At 48.4% G+C, this 26003-nt stretch overlaps 1 protein-coding gene across 3 annotated transcripts in view; it reads left to right on the forward strand.

Annotated features, from left to right (window-relative positions):
• Positions 1-576: 576 nt before the first annotated feature.
• LOC311622198 (integrin alpha-M-like) overlaps positions 577-26003 on the forward strand; it is a 42084-nt gene continuing 16657 nt past the window's right edge. For 2 of the 3 annotated variants that reach the window (XM_084883100.1, XM_084883101.1), the window contains exons 1-12: positions 583-659; positions 2176-2281; positions 5699-5802; positions 6071-6141; positions 6270-6387; positions 13566-13696; positions 14150-14295; positions 16457-16610; positions 17436-17586; positions 20958-21031; positions 23147-23276; positions 23506-23648. In XM_084883100.1, coding sequence (XP_084739226.1) covers positions 596-659; positions 2176-2281; positions 5699-5802; positions 6071-6141; positions 6270-6387; positions 13566-13696; positions 14150-14295; positions 16457-16610; positions 17436-17586; positions 20958-21031; positions 23147-23276; positions 23506-23648 — 1392 coding nt within the window. In that variant the 5' untranslated portion in view covers positions 583-595. Of the gene's footprint in view, positions 660-2175; positions 2282-5698; positions 5803-6070; positions 6142-6269; positions 6388-13565; positions 13697-14149; positions 14296-16456; positions 16611-17435; positions 17587-20957; positions 21032-23146; positions 23277-23505; positions 23649-26003 lie in introns of all 3 variants that reach the window. The other variant, XM_084883102.1, reaches the window with a different exon arrangement.

Consider the following 26003-nt stretch of genomic DNA (forward strand, 5'->3'; position numbering starts at 1 on the left):
TACGTCCGCTTTGATTGTACTCTGAGCTATTTGTTCGGATACCTTCTTGGGAGTGAAAATTCCTGGGCACAGGGTTTGAGGTATTATTATTATTATTATTATTATTATTATTATTATTATTTTTTTAAAACAAAGTAATATAGGTCTGAGTCTGAGCTGTCCTTATGGGTGGCTTAAGGAGGACAATTCTGGCTGAAGGGTGCTCCTGTCTCCTTGGGCAGGAGGGTAGGGCATTTGGCAAAGTGAGCTTTCGGGGAGACCCAGCGACCTACCCCCACACTTGTGAGGTCTGTGTTTATGCTTAGAACACGCGTTCCTGGGAGGCAGGCCCTGAGGCTGCTTGGCTTGCTTTTCACATGCTTTCACAGCCCAGAAGCTGGTGGGCAAACACCACCTTTGAAATAGCGGTCTTTCTGGTTTGGGTTAGGGAGCTGGGCGAGGGGGGGAGGTCCTTAGGGTGGGAGGGAACTGAGTGTGGCCACAGGAGGGAGGTCAAGGGCGCTATGTGCTAACTAAGCCCCCGCCCTCTTCCTTTGAGTCTCTAGCTTATTTCAAAAGCAACTACTTCTCTTTTATGCCCTTCCTGGCTTTGGTGATGCACTCAGTCACAGGGTGCCTGCTCTCCCCGGCCATGACCCCCCAAGTCCTGCTGTTCACAGGTGTGCCGGGGACTGGGGCTGGGAGGTGAAGGGTGAGGAGGAGGAGCACTTATGAGTCCGGGAGTAGAGAGAAGGGGTGCCAAATATCACAGAGTTAGATTGGGGAGAGACAAAGAGGATTTGGGAGAGGATAGAGATTCACAAAAGAGCGGAGAGTAGAGCTAGACCGAGATGAGATAAGCAGAGAGCTTGGAGGAAGGACTGAATGCATAGGCTGTGCAAGGGGGCTCGGCTGGCCCCTCCGCTGCACAGACGAGGAACCTGAGACTAGAGAGGCGACAGGACGGGCCAAAGTGTGCACAGCAGGTACCGGGTCCTCTTCTCGGAGGGTCTCTTCTTGGATCCCACCTCACCACCACTTTGCCCCCAGCTCTGTTTGCTACGGACCCAGGTGTAGATGTTTGTTGAATGACGGGTGGATCAAATGATTTAAGTTTGGTTTCCTTGTATGCCTGTGATTTGTGGCGAATGAGCCAAAGACCGGGAATGAAATGCTTGAGGGTTGCCTAGGAAGGAAATTGCCTAAGGAAGAGACTTTAGGAACTTGGTCTTGGGCAAATCAGCAGGGTGGGGACATAGGGTGGGGCTCAGAGAGGGGCTGGAAGCCCCCGTGGGGGTGGGCTAGGCCAGGGTCAGCAAACGGGTCAATGGGCATAAGGCAAAGGTTCCACCACAGACTTGTAGAGCCTGGGAGCCTTGGGTTGCAGAGGGACGTTTGTAATCGGTTCATGCTCGGGGACGCTGATTTAATCCCAGTGGAGTGAGAAATGTTATATCCCCCAAAGAATTCCCTTTGTGTCATTAGCAAATTTATATATCAAAAAGTGTACTCTATTATTATATTTTGAATCTCCTCAATGAAAAATTTGTGGAAATGCATTTGTTTTCTTGTTTATAAGCGCCTACCTATATAATACTTATATAATATCCTATATAATAAAAGGCTAATATGCAAATAGACCGAACAGTAGAACAACCGGTCGCTATGACACATAGGGGGCAAATGCTCAATGCAGGAGCTGTCCCCTGGTGGTCAGTGAGCTCCCATAGGGGGAGCACCGCTCAGCCAGAAGCCGGGCTCATAGCTGGCTAGCACAGCAGCGGTGGTGGGAGCCTCTCCCGCCTCGGCAGCAGCATGGAGAGTGGGCCTAAGCCATCAGTCGGACATCCTCTGAGGGCTCCCAGACTGTGAGAGGGTGCAGCCTGGGCTGAGGGATCACCCTCTCCAAGTGCACAAATTTCGTGCACCAGGCCTCTAGTATAATATGTAAGTATTATATAAGTTCATAATATACTCTACTTGCCTATGGCCCACAGAGCCTAAAATTTTACTATCGGGCCCTTTGTGGAAAAAGTGTGCTGAGCTCTGCCCAGGCTCTGAGCTGCATGTGGGAGCCCCACATTACCACCCTGGGTGAGGGTGAATCCCACAGGAAGGTGCACGGGGCGGGGGGCGAGCTGCTGTCTTAACTCCGTGCTTCTCTCCTCCTGACCCTCACCCCTCTTTTCCCTCCAGCCTTGGCCTTATGTCATGGGTTCAACCTGGACACTGAAAACCCAGTGGTCTTTCTAGGGAATGCCAGGAGCTTCGGGCAGAGCGTGGTCCAGCTTGAGGGATCCCGGTAAGGGCCCCCACATTTCCTTTGTCTTTTATTTTGTTTTGTTTTTCTTGGGTTATTTTTGAATAGTTAATGCCAAGGAGTATTATCTATTACTATATCTCCCACACTCCTTGCTCCCAGTTCCTATCCCACGCGGGTTTACACATTCCTCCCCCACCCCCATTACAGTTTCATTCCATTTTATTTTGTATTAGTTTCTGGTGTACAGCGTACACCAGCACAGAGGTGAGACAATCATATACTTTATTAAGGGTTTCCCTGACATTGCCAATACCCACTGACACCATGCACAATTATTAAAATATTATTGACTATAGCTCTATGCTATACATCCCATGACTATTCTGTAACTACCAATTTGTGTTTGATCTCTTTACTATTTTTAGCCAGTCCCCCACCCTCCTACCCCTCTGGCAATCATTGGTCTGTTCTCTGTTCCTATGAGTCTATTTCAGTTTTGTTTGTTTAATTGTTTTGTTCTTTAGATTCCACATGTAAGTGAAATCATATGGTATTTGTCTTTCTCTGACTGACTTATTTCACTTAGCATATTCCCCTCTAGGTCCATCCATGCTGTCACAAATGGCAGGATTTCATTCTTTTTTATGGCCAAGTAATATCCCATTGTATATATGAACCACAATTTTTTATTCATTGGTCTATTGATAGGCACTTGGGTTGCTTTTATAGGTTGGCTATTGTATGTAAATAATGTTGCAATGAACATAGTGGTGCATATATTCTTTCAAATCAGTATTTTGGGTTTCTTCTGACATAGACCCAAAAATGGAATCACTGGTCATAAGGCAATTACATTTTCAATTACATTTTAAACTTTTTGAGGACCCCCCCCCCCCATACTGTTTTCCACAGTGGCCGTACCAACTTACATTCCCAACAACAGTGCAGGAGGGTTCTCTCTTCTCCACATCCTGGCCATCACTGTCATGTGTGGGTGTGTTGATGGTAGCCATTCTGACAGGCACGAGCCGATATCTCACTGTGGTTTTAATTGGTGTTCCTCTGATGGTTAGTGGATACTACTTATCTGTAGTATCTTGTCTTATCTTTTCATGCCTCTTGGGCATCTGTATGTCCTCTTTTTTTATTTAATATTTTATTGATTTTTTTACAGAGAGGAAGAGAGAGGGATAGAGAGATAGAAACATTGATGAGACAAAAACATCAACCGCTGCCTCCTGCACATCCCCTACTGGGAATGTGCCCTCAACCAAAGTACATGCCCTTGACCAGAATCGAACCTGGGATCTTTCAGTCTGAAGGCCGACACTCTATCCACTGAGCCAAACCGGTTTTGGCTAAACCTCTCTCTTTTTTTTTTATTTTATAATATCTTTTATTGATTTTATACAGAGAGGAAGGGAGAGAGATAGAGAGTTAGAAACATCAATGAGAGAGTCATCGATCAGCTGCCTCCTGCACACCCCCTACTGGGGATATGCCCGCAACCAAGATACATGCCCTTGACCAGAATTGAACCCGGGTCCCTTCAGTCCCCAAGCCAACGCTCTATCCATTGAGCTAAACCGGTTTCAGCTAAATCTCTTCTTCATGTGTCATTATTTCCACACTTTTTCTATGACAATGCTGTCATTTTGCACATGAGCAAATATATTTGGAAGCAAATTCCTGGAGCTAGGATTGCTGGCTCACAGGGTACATATATGTGTGTAATTTTAATAGACTTTGCCAACTGCCCTCTATAGAGGTGGCAGCAATTTAAACTCACACCAGAAATTTATGGACTCCTACTTCGCTGCCCGTTTACCAATCCAGTGTGTTATCAAAGTTACTGATCTCTGTGAACTGAACAGGTGACAAATGGCGTCTCGATTTAATTGTAAATTGCATTTCTGTACAAATGAGAGATTATTTCCTTTTCTGTGAATGCTCTTCTAGTCTTATCTGTAGCCCATTTTTCTTTGGGGTTATTGTTATTATTATTTTTCCTTATAGGTTTTTGGAGCTATGACTATAATGAGGGAAGGAGGCTGAGTATGCTAACCTCTCTCCCACCAGTTTATCATTTGTTTTTTTAACATTGTTTATGGTAATTTATCACAGACAGAAATTTATTTAAAATGACAGTGTGGTTTAACTTAACCATATTTACTTATTAATTAAAAACTTTTGATGTCTGATTGTATTTATTTGTTATTTTTGACAAAAATCTCATAAAAATTCTCACCCAAGTATGTGCTTATTGATTTTATTTATTATTTTATTTAAAAAATATTTTTATTGCCGAAACTGGTTTGGCTCAGTGGATAGAGCGTCGGCCTGCGGACTGAAAGGTCCCGGGTTCGATTCCGGTCAAGGGCATGTACCTTGGTTGCGGGCACATCCCCAGTTGGGGGTGTGCAAGAGGCAGCTGATCGATGATTCTCTCTCATCAATGTTTCTAACTCTCTATCCCTCTCTCTTTCTCTCCCTTACCACCACCCCCCTCTCTAAAATCAACAAACAGCCCTAGCCAGTTTGGCTTAGTGAATAGAGTGTCGGCCTCAGACTGGAGGGTCCCAGGTTTGATTCCAGTTAAGGACACAAGCCCAGGTTGCAGGTTAACCCTAACCCTAACCCTAACCCAGGTGTGCAGGAGGCAGCCAATCAATCTCTCATGATTGATGTTTCTATCACTCTCCCTTCCTCTCTGAAATCAAAGAAATATTTTTAAATGTATTTTATTGATTTTTTTACAGAGAGGACGAGAGAGGGATAGAGAGTTAGAAACATCGATGAGAGAGAATCATCAATCAGCTGCCTCTTGCACACCCACCACTGGGGATGTGCCCGCAACTAAGGTACATGCCCTTGAGCGGAATTGAACCTGGGACCTTTCAGTCCGCAGGCCGACGCTCTATTCACTGAGAGAAGCATCAATGTGAGAAACATCCATCGATTGCCTTCTGTCCGTGCCCCACCTGGGAATCAAATTCATAACCTTTTGGTGCACAGGCCGACCCTCCACCTAACCGAGCCACCCTCGCCAGGGCCAGGAAACACCTCATTTTTGACTTAGAGGGAGAGCTCTCAGAGAGCACGGCCTTGGTCTATCGGCAATCTGTTCCTTACATTTCCCTGTGACCTCCCTCATCCTCTTGGCTAGAAGTTGAGCATAGCCTGCAGCCTCCTCCTTGCTCTCCTCAGTGGCTGTTTCCTCTGAGCAGCGCCACCAGGTGCCCGAGGAGAGCGAATGGGACCGTCTGTAAACGACCCGTTCGCTCTGTGTCCTCGGCCCGAGTTAGCCTCTCCCAGGCTTTCTCTCTGAGCGTCTCTAGGACTCGCAGACGCTGTGCAGGCTGGCTCCCACTCCCCGGCAGGACTTCGCCTGCTCTCCTCCCCCCACGTGTCCATTTCCCCGGGTCCCGTGGCCATCTGCTCCTGCTCTGCCCGCAGGGTGGTGGTGGGAGCCCCCCAGGAGGTGAAGACGGCCAACCAGACGGGAGGCCTGTACCAGTGTGACTACAGCACGGCCGCCTGTGAGCCCATCCAGCTGCAGGGTGAGCCCCTCCCTAGGCCGGCTGGTCCTGCGGGGCACGGCCCTGCACTGGCCCGGCACCCCCTTCACTCCCTTTGTTCTGGGGGAGGCTCTGTGGTTGGGGCCGCTGGGGTCAGCTCCAGTCTCTGTGTGGTAGGGCGCCTCTACCCCCCGCACCCTCAGGCACTCCTTTCCCATGAGCCTGTGTCACCAGGTCGAGGTGACCCCTGTCTAGCTTCTCTCGGGCCCTTTCATCTCCTGACTGTGACCTTGACCGTGTCTGTCCTCAGTGCCCCCGGAGGCGGTGAACATGTCCTTGGGTCTGTCTCTGGCATTTGCCACCAACCCTTTCCGGCTGCTTGTGAGTTGCCCTGGGTTACGCAGGGTCTGAGGGGAGGTGTGGAGACCTGGGGCTGCTGGGGCTGGGGTCTTGCAGAGGATGGAGATGTCGGGGTAAAAGGACAGTGCCCCCCACACCCTGCCTTCCAGGCCTGCGGCCCCACCCTGCACCAGATGTGCCAGGAGAACACCTACCTGAACGGCTTGTGCTTCCTGTTTGGATCCAACCTGCGGCAGCCGCCCCAGCGGTTCCCCAAGGCCCTGCGAGGTAGGCGGCGTGGTGTCCAGTGAAGGTGGGCAGCAGAGGCTGGAGGCAGGGCAGCCTGGACTGGAGCCGCTCAGAGTCTGGAGTGTGACTTAGAAGTCTAGGTGTAGAAGGTTCTAACAGAAAGAGAGAGAGAGAGAAAGAGAGGGAGAGAGAGAGAGAGAGAGAGAGAGAGAGAGAGAGAGAGAGAGAGAGAGGGAAAGAGACTTGGGCCAAGTGCTAAGGTCTTGCACTTCAAGAAAAGTCCTGACACAGCCACTCGTCTTTGTAAGGTGACATTCCAAACACTGTCCTTAGAGTCAGTGCCTTGTCACCTGGCCAGAAGCTCCTGAGCTTTAGGTGGTGAGGCCCCTGCACACCTCTCCCACCCCTTCTCCCACCCTTCTTCCACCCCTTCGCCTGCCCCTTCTCCTACCCCTTCTTCTACCCCTTCTCTTCTCCCTCCTCTTCTCTTCTCCCTTCTCTTCTCCCTTCTCTTCTCCTGCCCCTTCTCCCTTCTCTTCTCCCGCCTCCTCTCCCACCACTTCTCCCACCCCTTCTCTTCCCCCGCCTCTTCTCCCACCACTTCTCCCGCCCCTTCTCTTTTCCCGACCCTTCTCCTCTCCTGCCTCTTCTCTTCATTCGCCACTTCTCTTCTCCTGCCCCTTCTCCAGCAGCTGCTGTGCTCTGGCCACACTGGCTGTCTTTCTTCTTTAAGAACCACACCCAAGGGCCCTGCCTCCACGCTTTGCGCTCACCGTTCACCTTTCCTTCAAGTGGGGTGCTCTTCCCCAGCCCTCAGCTGACAGCCCATTAGCGCCATCTCAGCTCCAGTGGCCTCCTCAGAGGCCTTCCCTGAGGGCCCTTCGGGCCGGCCCCACCCGGACTCCCTGCCACATCGCCCAGCTACCTTCCTCATGTCTGCATTTCCATTTTCTACGGTTTCTCATCTGCCCCTTCCTCTGCAATGTCGGCTCCATGACAGCAAGGCTGTCGCCTAGCTTGCTCACTGCTCTATGCGTTTGTATTGATTGCTTCATAACAAATTCCCTCTGAAGGTAGCAGCTAAAAACAACAAGATTAATTATCTTGCAGCTTCTAGGAATCAGGAGTCTGGGCATGCCCTAGCTGGGTGCCTCTGCCTAAGGCCATGGTTGGTAAACTGCAGCTCGAAAGCCTCGTGCTGGTCTTTGGCCCCTTGAGGGTGGCTCTTCCACAAAATACCATAGCCTGGGCGAGTCTATTTTGAAGAAGTGGATTTAGAAGAAGTTTAACGCCACTTAAAAAATTTGGCTCCAAAAGAAATTTCAGTCGTTGTCCTGTTGCTACTTGGCTCTGTTGACTAATGAGTTTGCCGACCACTGGCCTAGGGCTTGCTCATGAGATGGAAGTTAAGTTGTCACACCAGAGCTGTTGTCTCATCTGAAGGCCTGAAAACCACCTCCAAGCACGCTTCCAGGTTGTTGCACGGAGGCCCGGAGCCTCACTGGCTGGTGGCCAGAGGCTCCCCCTAGCTATTTGTCACAGGGACCTCCACAGCGAGCAGCGAGCACCATCGCAGCTGGCTTCCCTCAGGGTGGGGATAAAGACTGAGATAGCCGAAACCAGTTTGGCTCAGTGGATAGAGCCTCAGCCTGAGGACTGAAAGGTCCCGGGTTTGATTGCAGTCAAGGGCATGTACCTTAGTTGCAGGCACATCCCCAGTAGAGGGTGCACATCCCCAATAGGCAGCTGATCAATGATTCTCTCTCATTGATGTTTATAACTCTCTATCCCTTTGTCTTCTCTCTGTAAAAAATCAATAAAATATATATTAAAAAAAAAAAAAAAAAAGACTGAGAGAGAACAGAGAGCAGGCACCTAAGCAGAAGTCACGGTCTTTTCTTAAACTAACCTCAGAAGTTACAGCTCAGAACTTCTGCAATTTCTTCGAAGTGAGTCAAAAAGTTCCGCTGAGCCCGGCCGGCATGATTCAGTGGTTGAGTGTTGACCTAAGAGCCAGGAGGTTAGAGTTTGATTCTGGGTTAGGGCACATGCTTGGGTTGCAGGCTTGATCCCCAGTGTGGGCATGTAGGAGACAGCAAATCAATGATTTTCTCTCACCATTGTTGTTTCTATCTCTCTCTCCCTCTTTCTTCCTCTCTGAAATCAATAAGAACATATTAAAAAAAAAAAAAAAAGTTTAGCTAAGCCCTAGCTGGTTTGGCTATATGCGTAGAGCATAGCTGTGGACTGACGGGTCCCAGGTTCGATTCCAGTCAAGGGCATGAACCTTGGTTGCAGGCTCGATCAGGGCCCATGTGGGTGGCAACCAATCAACGCATCTCTCTCACATTGATGTTTTCCTCTCTGTGTCTCTCCCCCTCTCCCTCCCATCTTTTCTAAAAATGGAAAAATATCCTCAGGTGAGGATTGACAACTCACTCACTCAAAGAGAGTGTCATTCTGTACAAATAAATAAATAAATAAAAATAAAAAATAAAACTCAAGAGGAGGTGCCTGGTTCCCCAAACACTTGTGATGGAAGGAGCGAGGGAGTGGACCTTTTCTAAGCTGCTCTCAGCCGCTGCTTCCTTTCATTGCCGAGCCTTCTTTTTGCTCCTCTCCACGTTGGATCTGGGACCAAGGGCAGTGTCCTCCGTGTAAGTTTCTCCCCTTACGTCTGTTCCTCTCACTCAGCCCTCACCGGAGAGCTGCCTCCTTCTCCCCGGAGAAAACCACACCGCAGGCGGGACCTCCCTCCAGGCCCCTCTCCGCGTCCCACCCCCCTCGAGGGCACCAGGAACCTCTCACTGGGGTTGGAGGAGGCCCTGCCTCGGCCTCAGAGGTTCTTTCACTCCCCTGACCTGGGGCTCGTGTGGCCAATCATTCATTCCCTCAGGGACCTTAAATGTCTCCCTTTCCTTTCATGGAAACCTGCTGCTGATACCTGCATCTTAGACACAATCAAGGACTACACTTTATACCGACATAACCTTCCCCTCCTGCTCGCCACCCTACCCTCCCCCCCGCCCCCTCGCTCCCCTTCCCTTCACCAAATGCCTTCAAAGGGCTTTCTTTGTCTGATTGACTCCCTCTCCCCATGTCCTGGCCTCACGCTCAGACATCTGGCTTCTGCCCATCCCTGCACAGACTCTAGCAAATGGCATCTGTGACCCTGAATGGGGAGCGTCTTTTCTGTCCTCATGGTCACTGGCCTCTCTAAGGTGACCCGCAGACCTTCCTTCCCCACACTCAGCCTCAGGGGTCCCGCCCCCTCCCCTCCGCATCCCTTCCTGCTTCTCCCCTGCAGAGGGTTGCTGCTAAGCATCACTGCCAGGCCATCTCCCCTGCCTGCCCTGCATGCCCACCTTCCCTGCCTGCCCACCTGCCCCTCCTGCCCTCCTGCCCACCTTCCATGCCTGCCCTCCTGCCCTGCCTGCCCAGGGCACCGGTGACAGTTCCTCTTCCCTCCATGTGTTCTTCCTGCCTGACGCCTCCACTTCTGTGGCTTCAGCTCCCATCCTCACATCTCTCTCTTCCGTCCTCACTCTCAGGAGCTCAAGACTCTTCTTTGGAAACCATTTCCTGCCTTTCCGTTTCTCCTAAAATGCACGTGGTTGGAAATGCAGTGGCACTAAGGGGTGGACTGGGAGACTCTCCCTCTTGGTCCCCAGCGTCTGCTTCCTTCTGTGTCGTCTCTGAAGATGCTCCATGTATGACAATGGTGGCATGCTGACACACTGCACTGTGCCTTGATGATTTTTAATGTATCTTTGAGACAAATTTTTTTTTTCTGGCTAATTTTTGTATATATTCCATATAAACCTTAGAATCTGATTGTTTACTGGTATTTTTAAAATTCTCACCCAAGGGTATGTCTATTGATGAGAGAGAGAGAAAGAGAGAGAGAGAGAGAGAGAGAGAGAGAGAGAGAGAGAGAGAGAGAGATCTGAGAGAGAAACATTGATTGGTTGCCTCCTGGGGATCAAACCCACCACCTGGGCATGTGCCCTGACTGGGACTTGAACTCACAACGGTTTTGGTGCAGTGGGCGACACACCAAGCAACCGAGACAGTTGCCTGGCTTTGCTTGTCTGTTTGTTTGTTTTTTAAAAAAGTATATTTTATTGATTTTTTACAGAGAGGAAGAGAGAGGGATAGAGAGTTAGAAACATCGATGAGAGAGAATCATCGATCAGCTGTCTCTTGCACACTCCCCACTGGGGATGTGCCCGCAACCAAGGTACATGCCTTTGACTGGAATCAAACCTGGGACCTTCCAGTCTGCAGGCTGACGCTCTATCCACTGAGCCAAACCAGTTTCGGCTGCTTGTTTGTTTTTAAAAAGCCAATACTTTTTGGGTAATTTTAGTTTTTTAATGTCCTACAATAAAATTGACTTTTTTTCTTCTTTTAAAAAATAATGTATTGTTCAATTACTGTTGATATAGATTATATTAGTTTCAGGTGTACAACACAGTGATTAGGCATTTATATGTCTTATGAAGGGATCACTCTGATAAATCTCTTACCCATCTGACATCATACATAGTTATTAGAATATTATTGACTATTTTCCTTTGCCCTGCCTTACATCCCCATGGCTATTTTTAGGGTAGTTTTATGAATTTTAAGAGATGTATCTATTTGTGTGAAAACAACATGAACAGGATATCAGAGAGCCCCAGGCCCCCTAAGAAAACCTTTCTGCCTTTACAGTCAGTTGTCTCCACCCCTTCACCCCTGGCCTGGCACTCACTGCTCTGCTCTCTGTCACTATATACACATAGTTTGTCTTTTCAAGAATGTTACCTACATGGAATCATAAGCTTCTGAGTTTGCATTTGGGATTCACTCACATTGTTGTGTGTGTCAGTAGTTCTTTCCTTTTTATTGCTGAGTGGTATTGCATTGCACGGATTTCCCACAGTCCCACTCTCCGATTCACTCATCGAAGGACGTTTGGGTCATTTCCCATATTTCACATCATGAATAAAGCTGCTCCAAGTCTTCCCTGCTACGGCAGCCTTTCTACAACATAAAAACATCATCTCTCTCCCTTCCCTAAGAACCATCTGTGGCTCCCAACTGCCGAAGGCGTAAAGTCAAACTTCTTTTTGGATAGAGAGGCTCTTTCCAACTGCTCTCTGCTAATGTCATAGCCCCGTCTCCATCTCCCTCATACCGGTTTACCCGGGTAGTTCCAGGTCCATGATGGGGTTCTGCCAGAATTCTTTGAGGCCCATCCCCTTTGTATCAGTCGGGGTCTCTACTGGGACAGGTGGCACACTCCAGCTAAGATAACGCAAAGGGACTATTTACAAAGGGACTAATCATAAAGATGTGGTAGGGTCTAAGCTACTAGGGACAGTCCAGGAACCCAGGGCCAGCAGAGCTGTCACCACCCCTAAGCTGATAAGACAAGGAGGGGGAAAGTCACCGGAATCCAGAGGAGAGGAAGTGTGTGGAGCGGGCCTCCTTGAGAGGAAGGGCGATCTGCTGAGGGACACAGCCGGCTAGAGCAACCTTGCAGGGAGGGAGCCAAGAGGATCTCACTTTCCTCCCTCCCTCCAGTCTCCTGGGGAAGCTCCTGACTGGGCAAATCCAACGAGAAGCCAGAGGGTAAGAGCCCTGTTGCTCTGGACCACGTGGGCCACTTCTCCCAGGCTGCGGAGCGGAGTGGGGAGGGAGAAAGTAGATTTGGGGCTGAGGGCAGAAGGAAGAACATCCAGCAAACCTTTATAGATGCTATTCCTTCCTTCTCTCCCCCCCCACCCCCGCCCCAATAACTTGTTTCTTTCATGATATTCCTGGAAAATTATTTCTCATTCTTCATGAAGTAGCTTTAATGTCACTGCTTCTCCTGACTCCCTTGGGCAGAATTAACCAATTGTTTTTCATACTGCCGAGAACCCAGTCCAGCATGTAATAATTACAAGAGTCAAACGGTTGATGGGACTTGGGAGGCTCAACAAGGGTGAGCCACATATGTAATTTACTTGTTGGAAATGGCTAAAAGGCACTTCCCCCTGTTACGGGCGTCCTGAGAATGACGACCACCAGTCAGCCAAATTGGAATTTACGAAGCCTTTATTACGAGTCCGGGCTCAAGTCTCAACTGACACAGCAGTGAGCAACGAGAGCCCCGACCCACTCTAAGCATGCTACTTTTATCCCCGTCTTAGGGATGCCTGGCAGATTATGATTGGCTAAAGTTTTAACAAAGTAAGGTCAGTTATAAGTTATAGAAAAATTCCACTAGTACAGTAACATTGAAAGTTTATACAACACCTGGGGTGGGGGTTTATTTTCAGCTTAAGCAGTCTGTGTTTGACCAGGTTTGGTCTGTTTGTCCTGCCTTGCGGCTACTGAAAACAGGACATGCCTGCCTGGGGGTTGAGCCTTGCAACAGAACTATTTTATGACTAACAGTTATGCTACATTCTTTGTTGTGGGTCTGGTTCCTTCCCTGGCCTGGATTCCTGCCTCGAGAGGGTCTTGCTAGCCATCTGGAGCCCCGCATCCACCGGGTCTTGCTGGCCACAACACACCAAACCTGAATAGGATTTTTTGCTGCTAGACAGCTCAGGGCATTTTATTGCCTCCTGTTGCCCAAACACCTGAACAGCTGTAGGCCATTCCCCAAACTGATAATGCTTCTGTATTCTACCCTTTGATACCTTACCCTTTGAAGTGTATATTTCCACCTGGCCTTGGGACAAATTGTGTTGAATAAAAGCTTGGGTCCTTGGTCAAGGAAGAGTCTTCAGTTCCTTTTAGCTGAAGCTCCCCTGACCCCCCAATGTCTTTCAAAAATATCTTTCGTCTTTGGACTCCTTTTTAATAATCTATGCACAGCCCCTTTCTCCAGAATGCTGAACCCTTTGAAAGGCTGGGAAAAGACTTCCGGCATTATGGTGCCCTAACGAGGGACACCAACACATTCCAATTTGTTCATATTTTTATTTTAAAAATATGTTTTAATGTATTTTTAGAGAGAGAAAGAGAGGCCATGAGAGGAATAGAGAGAAACATCTATGAGAGAGAAACATCATGGATTGCTCCTCCTGCATGCCTATTACTGGGCAATCAAGCCTACAACCCGGGCATGTGCCCAGATTGGGAATCAAACCATTGACCTCTTGGTTCATGGGTTGATGCTCAACCAGCAAGCAACATGGGCGGGTACCTAATCACTCTGCACTCTTTCCATGGTCCAGAGTGCCCCCGGCAGGAGAGTGACATCGCCTTCTTGATTGATGGCTCTGGCAGCATTATCCCAAATGACTTTCAGCGGATGAAGGAGTTCGTCTCAACTGTGATGAATCAGTTCACAAAGTCCAACACCTTGGTGAGGGCCAATGGGGAGGTTAGGGAACAGCCTATGCAAGGCTGCAAGGACAGCAACCGGCCACCGCTTTCCTCTCCTCCCTCAACTACAGACTTTGACAAATGGTCAGTCGGTCGTGGTTTTTTTCCATGAGTCTCCTTCTTGCTCTATCTGGGTGAAGCCTCAGTACTCCTCCAACTCTCTGTAAAATGGGCAGCTCTGACTGTTGGATAGTTGTTGGCATGGGAGATGAAACCCCGTGTCGTCTCTGCCTGAGTTCTAGTACTGAGAGCTGATGGCAGGTGTCTTTCCAGGTGGGGCAGAAAGAGGGGGGCAGTGTAGGATTTGGAGACCAGAGTGCTTTAAGATTTCTGCAGGGCTTTCTGGGAGATGGCTGGGAGGGGGGTGGGGGAGAGGGAGGGCGGTGGTGGAGGCCTCCTCTTCTTTGGTGTAATGCCAGGTCCCCGCCCCCAGTTCTCTTTGATGCAGTTCTCTGATGCGTTCAGGACGCACTTCACCTTTAAAGATTTCAAGGCTAACCCGGACCCGACGCTACTGGTGAGGCCAATCAGTCAGCTGGAAGGGTGGACGCACACAGCTACGGGAATCCGCAAAGTGGTGTAAGCTCTTTTTGCTTGGCATGTGAGCAGGGGTGACCCTTTTAGCTGGGTTTTGAAGGATGAGAGGAGGGGCAGGGAGGGAGTAAAGGATATTTCTGGCTGAGAGAACAGCATGCCAACGTGTGGAGGAGGGACAATTCATGACAAAACAAGTTGTGAGTAAAGGTGGGAGTGAAGGGGAAAGTGAAAGGAAGGTTGGAGGGAGGCTGTAGAGATCAGTTGAGGCCAGAGAGGATCCGTGGGAGGTTTTAAACAGTGGGAAGATGGACCGGACCAATCACTCTATTTGGAATGTTCACTCTGATTTCTGTGAGTGTGAGTGTTTATGTGTGTATGTGAGTGTGAGTGTGTATATGTGTGTGAGTGTGTGTGAGTGTGTGTGTGTGTGAGTGTATGTGTGGTGTAAGTATGTGTGAGAGTGGGTTTATGTGTGTGTGAATATGTGTGTGAGTGTATGCATGTGTGAGAGTGTGTATGTATGTGTGAATATGTGTGTGACTATGTGTGAGTGTGTATGTGTGAGAGTGTGTGTATGTATGTGTGTATGTGTGTGACTATGTGTGTGAGAGTGTGTGAGTGTATGTGTGAGTATGTGTGTATGTGTAGAGTCAAAGGTGGGGTGGGACAAAAATGCAGGAGATAAGCTTATTAAATAAGCAATTAAGCTTATTAAATATACTATATAATAAAAGAGCAATATGCAAATTAACCATCACTTTGCTATACTCACAAGTCACGCCCACCACCCATGCCCACCAGTCAATCAGAGCGAGTATGCAAATTAACCCCAACCAAGTTGGCTGTGGCCACAGAGAGCAGGAGGGAGGCTTGGGTTTCCCTGGCAATGGAGGAAGCCAAGCTTTTCACACACCCTGGGAGGCCCAGGCCTCCACTCACGGGTACAAAGTTTCAATGACAGAAGGTAAATAAATTCCAACAGAAATGGCGGCAGCCACTGAGCTGGAAGAGCAGGAGGTTAGGGTTTCTCTGGGTGATGGAGAAAGCCAAGCTTCTGCAGCCCTGGCCGGCTCAGGCCTTCACTCCAGGCTATAAAGTTTCAATTGTAGAAGACACATAAATTCCAACAGAAATGGCTGCTGCCATGGAGTGAACAGGAGGCTTGGTTCTGCTCTAGGCTACAAAGTTTCAATTATAGAAGGTAAATAAATTCCAGATACCAGGGCCTTCCCTTGGGTAACTGGGGAGCCTGGCTGGCGGGCAAACCACCACAGGCCCCTCACCCAGGCCACCCCACACCCCAAGGGAACTCCACACTGATCCGAGACACCCTTCAGGGCAAACCAGCTGGCCTGCACCCATGCACCAGGCCTCTATCCTATCTAATAAAAGAGTAATATGCAGATTGACCATCACCCCAACACACAATATGGCTGCCCCCATGTGGAAAAGATCCTGCCCCCATGTGGACACAAGATGGACACCACAAGATGGCCAGCAGGGGAGGGCAGTTGGGAGGGACCAGGCTTGCCAGGGAGGGCAGTTGGGGGTGATCAACCCTGCAGGGGAGGGCAGGTATGGGTGACCAGGCCAGCAGAGGAGGGAAGTTGGGGGCAAACAGGCTGGCAGGGGAGTAGTTAGGCACCAAACAGGCTGGCAGGGGAGTGGTTAAGGGGTGATCAGGCTGGCATGGGAGTGGTTAGGGGGTGTGATCAGACTGGCAGGCAGAAGTGGTTCGGGGCAATCAGGAAGGCAGGCAGGTGAGCAGTTGGGAGCCAGCAGTCCTGGATTGTGAGAGGGATGTCCCAGATTGGAGAGGGTGCAGGCTGGGCTGACGGACACCGCCCCCCCCCACCCGCCCACCACTCCCCCGGTGCACGAATTTCATGCACTGGGCCTCTAGTGTGTGTGTGTGTGTGTGTGTGTGTGTGTGTGTGTGTGTGTGCGCGTATGTGTGTGTGAATTTAATTTAATTTATAAGGAATAATAGTTAAAAATCGCACCCTCTGCAAAAGCATGGAGAAGCAGTGAGGGCGTTCGCGCCACTGCTCTCCCCTCTCCTGCTGCCTTCACCCCAGTGTTCGCTCCGGGAGCCAAGCCGCCCTGGGCCGGGCACAGCTGCGTCTCCCCAGCGGCTGGGCCGGCTGACCCTCAGCATCAGCCCGTCTCCGCCGCTCGCACTGACCCCCTCCTCTCCCCGCAGAAGAGAACTGTTTGTCCCCAGCAGCGGCGCCCGGGAGAACGCCCTTAAGATCCTCGTGGTCATCACAGATGGAGAGAAGTATCGTGACCCCTTGGAGTACCAGGATGTCATCCCAGAGGCGGACAGGGCGGGCATCATTCGCTATGTCATCGGGGTAGGAAACGGGCTCCTGGCTTGTTGCCTCTGCGAGGATTTCTGTTTAACCCCCCCACCCCCCACAACTGCGATGAGAAAAAGGGAATAAAATGGGAGCGGCGGCAGTCACCGCTGAGCCCTGTCCAGGATGCTGTGTCAGAAACTCACCCAATTCATGGCTAAGACAGTGAGGGAGCCTGGGTCCGGGGACAGTTTTTCTGGTCTCAGCCCTGCTCATGGCTGGGCGCTCTCCTGCGCCTTCTGCTGGCCGGGAGCGGGGGTGGGGTGGGGGCAGCAGTAACAGGCTATTCTGCTCCACCTCAGCCTCCAGTGGCCTGGCCGGGCCTCCTGGCCAGGACAGAGGAACCAAGAGCCAGTGGAGATGTTGCAAGCACCGTTTCAAGCCTCTGTTTGCATCACACTTGCTGACATGCATGTGCTGACCGCAGAGATAGGAGCAGGCGGTCCTCGGCCCGGAGCAGGAGGCACAGCAGCGCTTTGGGGAAATGGCTCGGGCTGGGGAATGGGTAAAGGGTCGGGACCACCAGTGTCACCAGACTCACACGGAGCCATGTGACAGGAAAGGGTGCCCCTTCCTAAAGGGAAAAGGCGGGGAGCCAGCCCCCACAGGAGGCGGCTCAGCTCAGGGACCCAGGGCGGGGTTCAGTCCCAGCTGCCCCCCACCCCCTGACAGAGAGGACAACCGCTCTCCCCGCCTTGGCAGCCGGGCCCGCGGCCTCTGGAGCTGCGTCCTGGGCCACACGTGGTTTCCGGAGCTGTTCCTGCAGAACGCTCTTTGCCGGGATGTGCGTGGCCTGATCCGGCCTCTGTTCCTCGGTAACAGGTGGGCAGTGCCTTCAACAGCAAGAAGAACCGCGAGGAGCTGGACATCATCGCGTCCAAGCCGCCTCGCGACCACGTGTTCCAGGTGACCAACTTCGAGGCGCTGAAGACCATTCAGGACCAGCTGCAGGAGAAGATCTTTGCGATCGAGGGTGAGCTCAGGTTCTGTGTTTCTGGAACAGCCCCGGCGGCAGCCCTGCACCCCGAAACACTAGCCCCTCCGAGCCTCTGGTGTCCTGACCCTCAGCGTCAGCTCTCTCCCGCTTCCTCCATTTCCAGCGACTCTGGCTCCACTTGGTCAGTGCCTTTGGAACAGACGGATCTAGACTTGTTCCCCCTCTAATTTTGCCACTCTTGGCCACAGGCTGAATATTTGGAGGGCAGGGGAGCCAACTCCCCCGACCCCCCCGTATTTTTCTAAAAATGTGGATGTTGCCAACACTTGTCTGTTTGGTTCACTGCTGCCTTCCCGGTGCCTCAGCCTGGTGCAGAGAGGGTGCTCAATGAAAGTTTTCTGAGTAAAAGAATTTAAATTGGAGAAGTTCACATGCAGTTTGGATTTATGACTACTTTTGAAAAGCTGGAACATTATACAGCTACAGGACCACAATCCCACTTGGCAAAAAGTGGCTGGAGCCAAAGAGTCACCATCCCTTTAAAAGGGGGGGGGCATATGCTTTCCCCTTTAACATGGCTCTCACCTGAGCCTCTCTTTGGCCACCAAAGCGCATGCGTGTGTGCGTGTGTGTGTGTGTGTGTGTGTGTGTGCCCATGAGCGCACGCTTTACAGGAATATAAAACTATTTATGGACTTCTGTTTACCGGTACTTACAATGAAGGCAACAAAGTATAGTTGGTTAACACCGTTCACTACAAAGGGACTGTTTTTCCTGCTTCGCTGAACCAGTCCCCCACATGCTGAGACTGACCTACATGTGAAGGATGAGTCAGGCTAAAGAGAAAACAGGCGGGACAAGAGTTTAGATGACAAGAGCTTGTTCACCACCCATTCCAGCAGGTCCTCATGGCCAAGGTCTCTAACTACCTGATTGGGCTTCCATGAACAAAGTCTTACACAGCCCACGAGTCAGGACACTGCAGTCAGCGAGGCACAGGGGTTTCAACTCCAGGTAAAGGGACTCTCCTGAGGAAGCGGCTTTGAGTAAGCCCCTTGATTAACCCACTAGTTTTCCCATTTGGGTGGGAGTTTGTTGGTAGTGACGAAACTTTCCTTTCAGGAGTTTTTCAAATAAACTTGCATTTATGATTGTAGATATGGATAGATTCTGATATGACTGCTCTTAAATGGTCCGATTTAATCTGTTTACATTATATTTAAACTAGAGCCCTGGTGCACAAAATTTGTGCACTTTGTGGGGGAGCATTCCTCATCCCGGCGTGTGCCCTCTCACAGTCCAGGAGCCCTGGGGATGTCTGACTGATGGCCTAGGCCCCTCTCCTGCCCTGCTGTGGAGGTGGGAGGGGCTCCTGCCACCCACGCTGTACTTGCCAGCTGTGAGCCCAGATTCTGGCTTGAGTGGGGGAATGCACTGACCACCACGAGGCAGCTCCTGCATTGAGCATCTGCCCTCTGGTAGTAGGCATGCATCAGAGCAACTGGTCATTCTGCCTTTTGGTCGATTTGCATATTAGCCTTTTATTATATAGGATTTCCCAGTTAATTACCAATTATCTACTTAATTCTGGAGGTTATAGCCTCAGGGGAAATTTCAGTGGTGTGGTAGTGATTTATTTCTTAGGCAGCTCAGAAGCACACTTATTTGTGGATGCTGTGCTTGTTTTAGTGAATGTTTAAGAAAAAGAAAGAAACAAAAACCACTTACATATGTTTTTATGTATATACACCAAACCACCCAAATAAACAGAAAACCTGCAATGATCCTTAGGTAGGAATGAGTTTAACACAGGTTCTGACTGAGTCATGATTATGACTACATTTACAAAAGCTTCTCTGATGCAGAGGGAGACATACACCATGGTATCTGGTGTTCTTTTCTGGTAAAGGAAGCGACTACAGAGAGCCTTTGTCCAAAATGCCTGTGCCACAGATGCAACCACCCTGGCATTCCCCCAGTGCTCCTTCAAAGCAGATATCAAACTTGATTTTCATTAGAATATAGGTATTTCTTATGCTAACAAATAAAAAACCCAAGACCCAGATTCATCTGTAACAATAACTATGACTAAACTATAGCTAGTAACTATAACTAAATAACCATAACCATAACTAAACTATAGCCATACCAATACCCACTTCCATACCCATAACTATAACCATACCCATAACTATAACTATAAACATAACCACAACTAAACTATAACCATACTCATACCCATAACTATAACCATAACTAAACCATAACCATAACAATAACCATAAGTAAACCATAACCATAACCAAACTATACCCATACTCATACCCATAACTATAAGTATAAACATAACCACAACTAAACTATAACCATACCCATACCCATAACTAAACTATAACCATAAGCATAACTAAACCATAACCATAACTATACTATAACCATAACCACAAGCAAACTATAACTATTATAACTATATATGGAAAGAAATGCAATTATTGGGCTTCATCTTCTGGATAAGAATGCCAAGTTACTCTCCTCACCTGAAGCAATTACAATTGAGGACACTCCTATTTGCCTCTTTTGCCAGCAAAAGCCGTCTGCATCCTCTGTCTCATGAGAAACAGTGGCTCCCACGGTCTGTGGCACCGAGTGGTCCTTCAGGATCACACCTCTGCCAGCCACGGGGCTTAGCGGCGGCAGCTCTTTTCCCCGATTTACTGTCATCAGAGTCACTGCAGATGAAGATTTTCTTTTTGTGCCAACATTTTCTTTACCAGCTTTTTGAGAATGAAGAGATGCTTCCATGACTCTGGATCTTCCAAATTCCCTTCAGGTTCCCAAGCATCGTCGGCCTGTGAGTCCCTCTGGCGCGAGGGAATGACCCACTGACCATTTGCTCAGCGTTAGCCAATACTTTTCCCACTACGACTTCTTCAGGCTCTGTCTCTTCAGCTTTGGACTCCTTCATTTTGTTTTGTTCCCATTTTTTTGGAATGTAGTTTTACTGGAGACCATTTTTTATTGCAGACTTTGATAGTTATTCTCCACCTCAGAGCTGCTCTGGGCCCTGCCCACCTGCAGTCCAGCCCCATCCTAAGGGAGGGGTGGGACTGGGGGACTGGCTGCTATAGCATTTGGATTTCCAGCCTGTGTTCCAGGCTTTTCTGCCTTCTTTAAATATATATATGATTTCAAAGAGGACGGGAGAGAGAGCGAGAGATAGGCACATCAATGATGAGACTCATTGATCGGCTGCCTCCTGCACACCCACTCCTGGGATTCAGCCTGTAATCAGGGCATGTACTCTGACCAGGAAACCAATAGCGACCTCCTCATTTACGTCGATGCTCAACCACTGAGCCAGCGGGCTCTTCTGCCTTCTCTAATATGGAAAGTTCTCCTCCTCACAGGCACGCAGACAGGAAGTAGCAGCTCCTTCGAGTATGAGATGTCTCAGGAAGGCTTCAGTGCTTCCATAACCTCCGTAAGTGCCCTCTGCTTCACGGTGGGGTAGTGAGAAGGGGGCGAAGAGGCCAAGGGTTGGGGCTCTTCTCTGCGATGGGAGGCAGCTCTTTGTTGATCAGCAGTGGTTCCTCCTCGCTTCTTTGTCAGCCCTGTTGGGTGTGCAGCATGATGAGCCTGTGTGTGCACACTGGCAAACGAATGACCACCACAGCAAGTCTAGCTAACATCTGTCACCTCACGTAGTTACAGCTTTTTTTTCTTGGAATGAGAACTTTTAAGATTTATTCTCTTAGCAACATGCAAATATACAATGCAGTATTATTAACTATGGTCACCGTGCTATACATCACATCCCAGGACTTATTTGTTTTATAACTGGAAGTGTGTACCTTTTGATCACCTTTATCCATTTTGTCCACTCCCCATTTCTTGCCTTTGGCAACCATCAATTCGTTCTCTGTATCTGTGAGTAGTTCTTTATATTCTATATATAAGTGAGATAATATAGTGTCTGTTTTTCTCTGTCTGGCTTTGTTCACATAGCCTACTGCCCTCCATGTCCATCCACGTTGTCACAAATTACAGGATTTCATTCTTTTAAAAAATTCTTTTTTTCTTTATTGATTAAGGTATTACATATGTGTTCTTATCCTCCCTTTGCCCCCCATTTCCCACTCATGCCCTCTGGTGTCTGTGTCCACTGGTTAGGCTTAAATTCATGCATACAAGTCCTTTGATGCACTGGTTAGGCTTAAATTCATGCATACAAGTCCTTTGATCTCTCTCCCTTACCCCCACCTTCCCCTACCTTCTCTCTGAGGTTTGACGGTCTGATCGATGCTTCTCTGTCTCCCTTCTTTTTTACGGATGAGAAATATTCCATTGTATCTACCACATTTTCTTTTCATCCATGAACTGATAGACACTTCGTTTGCTTCTATGTCTTGGCTATTGTACATAATGCTGCAGCAAACACGGGGTGCAGCTATCTCTTTGAATTAGTGTTTACATTCTCTTCAGATAAATACCTACAGTGAATTTCCTGGTTTGTATAGTAATTCTTTCTTTAATTTTTTGAAAAAATTCCATGCTGTTTTTCATAGTGGTTGTACCAATTTACATTCCCACTACAGTGCACATCCTCTCCAACACTTGTTATTTTTCACCTTTTTGATGAGAGCTATTCTCACAGTTGTGAGGTGATATCTCACTGAGGTTTTGATTTTATTCAGTCATGTTGAGCACTTTTCATGTACCTTTTGGCTATCTGTATGTCTTCTTTGGAAAAATGTCTATTCAGATCCTCTACTTATTTTTAAATCACGTTTGTTCTCTTGCTATTGAGTTGTTTGAGTTCTTTACCTATTTTGAATGTATTAACCAGTTGTCAGACATATAACTGAAGTATATCTTCTCCCATCCTATTGGTCCTTTGTTGTGCACAGCTTTTGATGTAGTCCCACTAGTTTATTTTTGCTTTGTTGCTTTTGCTTTTGGTGTCAAATCCAAAAACAAAAAAAATCAACAACAACAAACCATCGCTAAGACAGGTGTGAAGGAGCTTCTTGCCTCTCTTTTCTTCTCAGAGTTTTATGATTTCAGATCTATGCTCAAATAGTTAATTCATTTTGAGTTGGTTGTTGTGTATGGTATAAGACAGTGGTCCAGTTACATACCTTTGAATGTGGCTGTCCAGTTTCCCCTTCCCCATTTGTTGAAGGAACTATTCTTTCCCCATTGTATGTTCTTGGTTTCTTTGTTGTAAATTAGTTGGCCACATATGCATGGATTTATTTCTGGCTGTCTATTCTTTTTCATTTGTCTCTGTGTCTGTTTTTATGTCAATATCATACTTTTTGATTACTATAGCTTTGCAATGTAGCTTGAAATCAAGAGGTGTAGTGCCTCTAGCTTTGTTCTTTCTCAAAATTGTTTTAGTTATTTAGTTGTTGGTTTTTTTTTTTTTTTTTTTTTTTTTTTTTGTGTGTGTGTGTGTGTGTGTGTGTGTGTGTGTGTGATTCCATACAAATTTTAGCGTTGTTTGTTTTCTTTCTATGGAAAATACCATTGCAATTTTGATATGGATTGCACTGATACTATAGATTTTTCAATCCCATTCTATTCTCTTTCCCAGAATGGTCCCTTGCTGGGTGCTGTGGGCAGTTTTGACTGGGCTGGTGGAGCCTTTCTGCATATGTCACAGGATAGAGTCGCCTTCATCAACATGACCAGGGTAGATTCAGACATGAACGATGCTTACTTGGGTAAGTGGGGAGGACAGGGTCACGATGTGGTACAACTCAGCCTGATGTGGTTGGATCTCTCATAGGCCTCTGGGATAGGTTTTAAGACAGAAATGTCAAAGTTTTATTTTAATTATGTTAACAAAGAGAAATGCAGTGCGGGGTCCAGTTACCCCAACCTATCAAGTGTGGGCCTGCGAGAGGGGGCAGGGTCTACAAGAAAGCACACTTCTCTTGGTATCACCTTTAGGCTATGCTGCCGAAGTCGTCTTGCGGGGCCGGGTGCAAACCCTGGCCTTGGGGGCTCCTCGATATCAGCACACTGGCCGGGTGGTGATGTTCAGACAGAGCGCTGGTGCCTGGGAGCTCAACGGGGATGTCAAGGGCAGCCAGGTGAGTTTAGGGCATGTGGGCCATGGGTGTGCACATAGAGGCACCTGGGGACGAAGACACTCCAGGGTGGCATCGCCAGGTCCCATGTGTGGCAGAGGCTTCGAAAGGCACCTCAGAGGGCCTTGGGCTGGAGACTCACAGGTCAGCTCTGCATTTGAGAATACTCTCCCAACAATACACATATAAAAGCCTAATCAACCGTCTGACCATTCGGCTGTCCAACCTGTAGCTGTGATATGCACTGACTACCAGGGGGCAGATGCTGAACACGGGAGCAGAAACCACAGGCATGGAGACATGGAACAGATTAATGAATCTCAGAGGGAAGCGGGGAGGAGGGAGGATGAGAAGAGATTAACCAAAGATCTTATATACATACTGGAGGCCCAGTGCACAGACTCGTTCATGGATGGGGCCCCTTGACCTGGCCTGTGCCCTCCCAGAATCTGGGACCCCTCAGGGGATGTTGGAGAGCCAGTTTCGGCCTGATCCCTGCAAGCCAGGCCGAGGACATCACTGGTGCAGCAATCTGTGCATTGGGCCTCTAGTAAATAATAATACTGACCTGTACAGAGCTCTCTAGCAGTTTTCCTGTATACGGAGCTGGTATTTGAGAGTACATAGTCAATATAAACACATTAGTTATTAAAGCATTGAAATAATTCCATATCTGTCAGTAAATACCTATTTCCCTGTGGTGGCTCCTACCGTGCAAAATGGTCCCTTCCCCAGTACTCCTTTTTTTATTTTTAATTTTCAGCCAAGAATATTTACCCATTGATTTTTAGAGAAAGTAGAAGAGAGAGGGAAAGACAGAGAGAAATATTGATGTGAGAGAAACACATCGATTGGTTGCCTTCTGCATGCATCCTGACTAGGGCTGGGGCCAGGGTGAAGCCTGCAACCGAGGTAGGTGCCTTTGACCAGAATCACACCCAGGATCCTTTGTCTGCAAGCCATACTCTATCCACTGAGCCAAACCAGCTAGGGCCCCCGTACTCTTTGAACTTCCCCAGCAACTATGAAATCAGGTAGGGCACCTCAGGGGACGTCCACGACCTACTCTAGCTAACTCCCTGCTCGGAGCCTGAGCAGTCCTAACGGTTTCCCATCCCATGCAAAAGCAGTGTGGTTGCATCTTATGTGGTGTGTGAGGCAAAAATCTTTAGTCAAAACCATCCTTGCAAATTCCTGAAATAGGACTGTATCCATGATACTGTGCCTGTAGTTCTGTGTGTTTCCTTTAATTGATGCATCACGTGTGGATGAAACCAGTTTGCTCTGTATGATTTTGTCGTAATTCTTTGTCAATAGCCAAGTTCTTTATATACTCTTTAAAGGTTTTACTGACTCAGATTGACCATGGATGGTGCCAGAGCTTGACACAAAGGAGGGGTAGGGTAGGGCAGAACATGTGGGGATTCTAGGAATTCAAGGGGAGGTGTGCTTCTACTTCTCTGTTTTGTGTGTGTGGTGCAGAACCATGTGGGGAAGGGCCAGCTGCTAAACTCCCCCACCACATGCAAATGTTAAACATGCAAATTACCACCCAGGGCGCACAATACTTAAACTGTGACAGTCAAATGGGAGCAAATGGGAGGGGCATCCACACAAGGGCATTAGAGAAGGCTTCCTGAAGGCAGTGGTAAGGGGGAAGAACTAGAGAAGTGAAGAGTGAGGAAAGAAGACAGCCAGAAGGAGAAAGTATGGGTTTGGAGCATGCATGGGGAAGGGGAGGAGGTGGGAGGAAACACTGAGAAGGAGGATAGGAAACAGATTCATCTCAAGTTTACCTGCTTGCTCCATTTTCACTGCTGCTGCCTGGTCCAGGCCGTCATCAACTTCTCTGTAGACCCAGCTGTAGCCTTCCTCCTGGTCCCCCAAGGTCCCATGTTGCCTCCCTCTACTCCATCGAGGGAGGGTGAGCTCACTAAGTGAGAAACTATTATCAGTCTTCAGTTTAAGATTCTTTGACCACAGTCCAATATCCAATAAATACTTTAAAAATTTCAACAAAATACAGTTGACTCTTGAACTATGTGTGTTTGAACGGCATAGATCTACTTTATCTCCCACAACAAATAGCATATGGGGGGAAATTTTGGAGATTTGCAACAGTTTGAAAAATTCACAAACTATATAGCCTAGAAATACTGAAAAAGGTGTGTCATGAATGCATACAATAATCAACTATTTATGTCATTGGTAAGGCTTCTGGTCAACAGCTATTAGTAGTTAAGTTTGCTATGTGGATTTCATTTACATGAGAGGGGTTAGGTCGAAACCCTTTCATTGTCAGGGGTCAACTTCATTAACAAATTGAATTCAGCAAGCTCCAAAAAGGGTAATAATACA

The sequence above is a fragment of the Pipistrellus hanaki genome (assembly GCF_964339955.1).
Source record: "Pipistrellus hanaki genome assembly, chromosome: 4".
Classification (NCBI taxonomy): domain Eukaryota; kingdom Metazoa; phylum Chordata; class Mammalia; order Chiroptera; family Vespertilionidae; genus Pipistrellus; species Pipistrellus hanaki.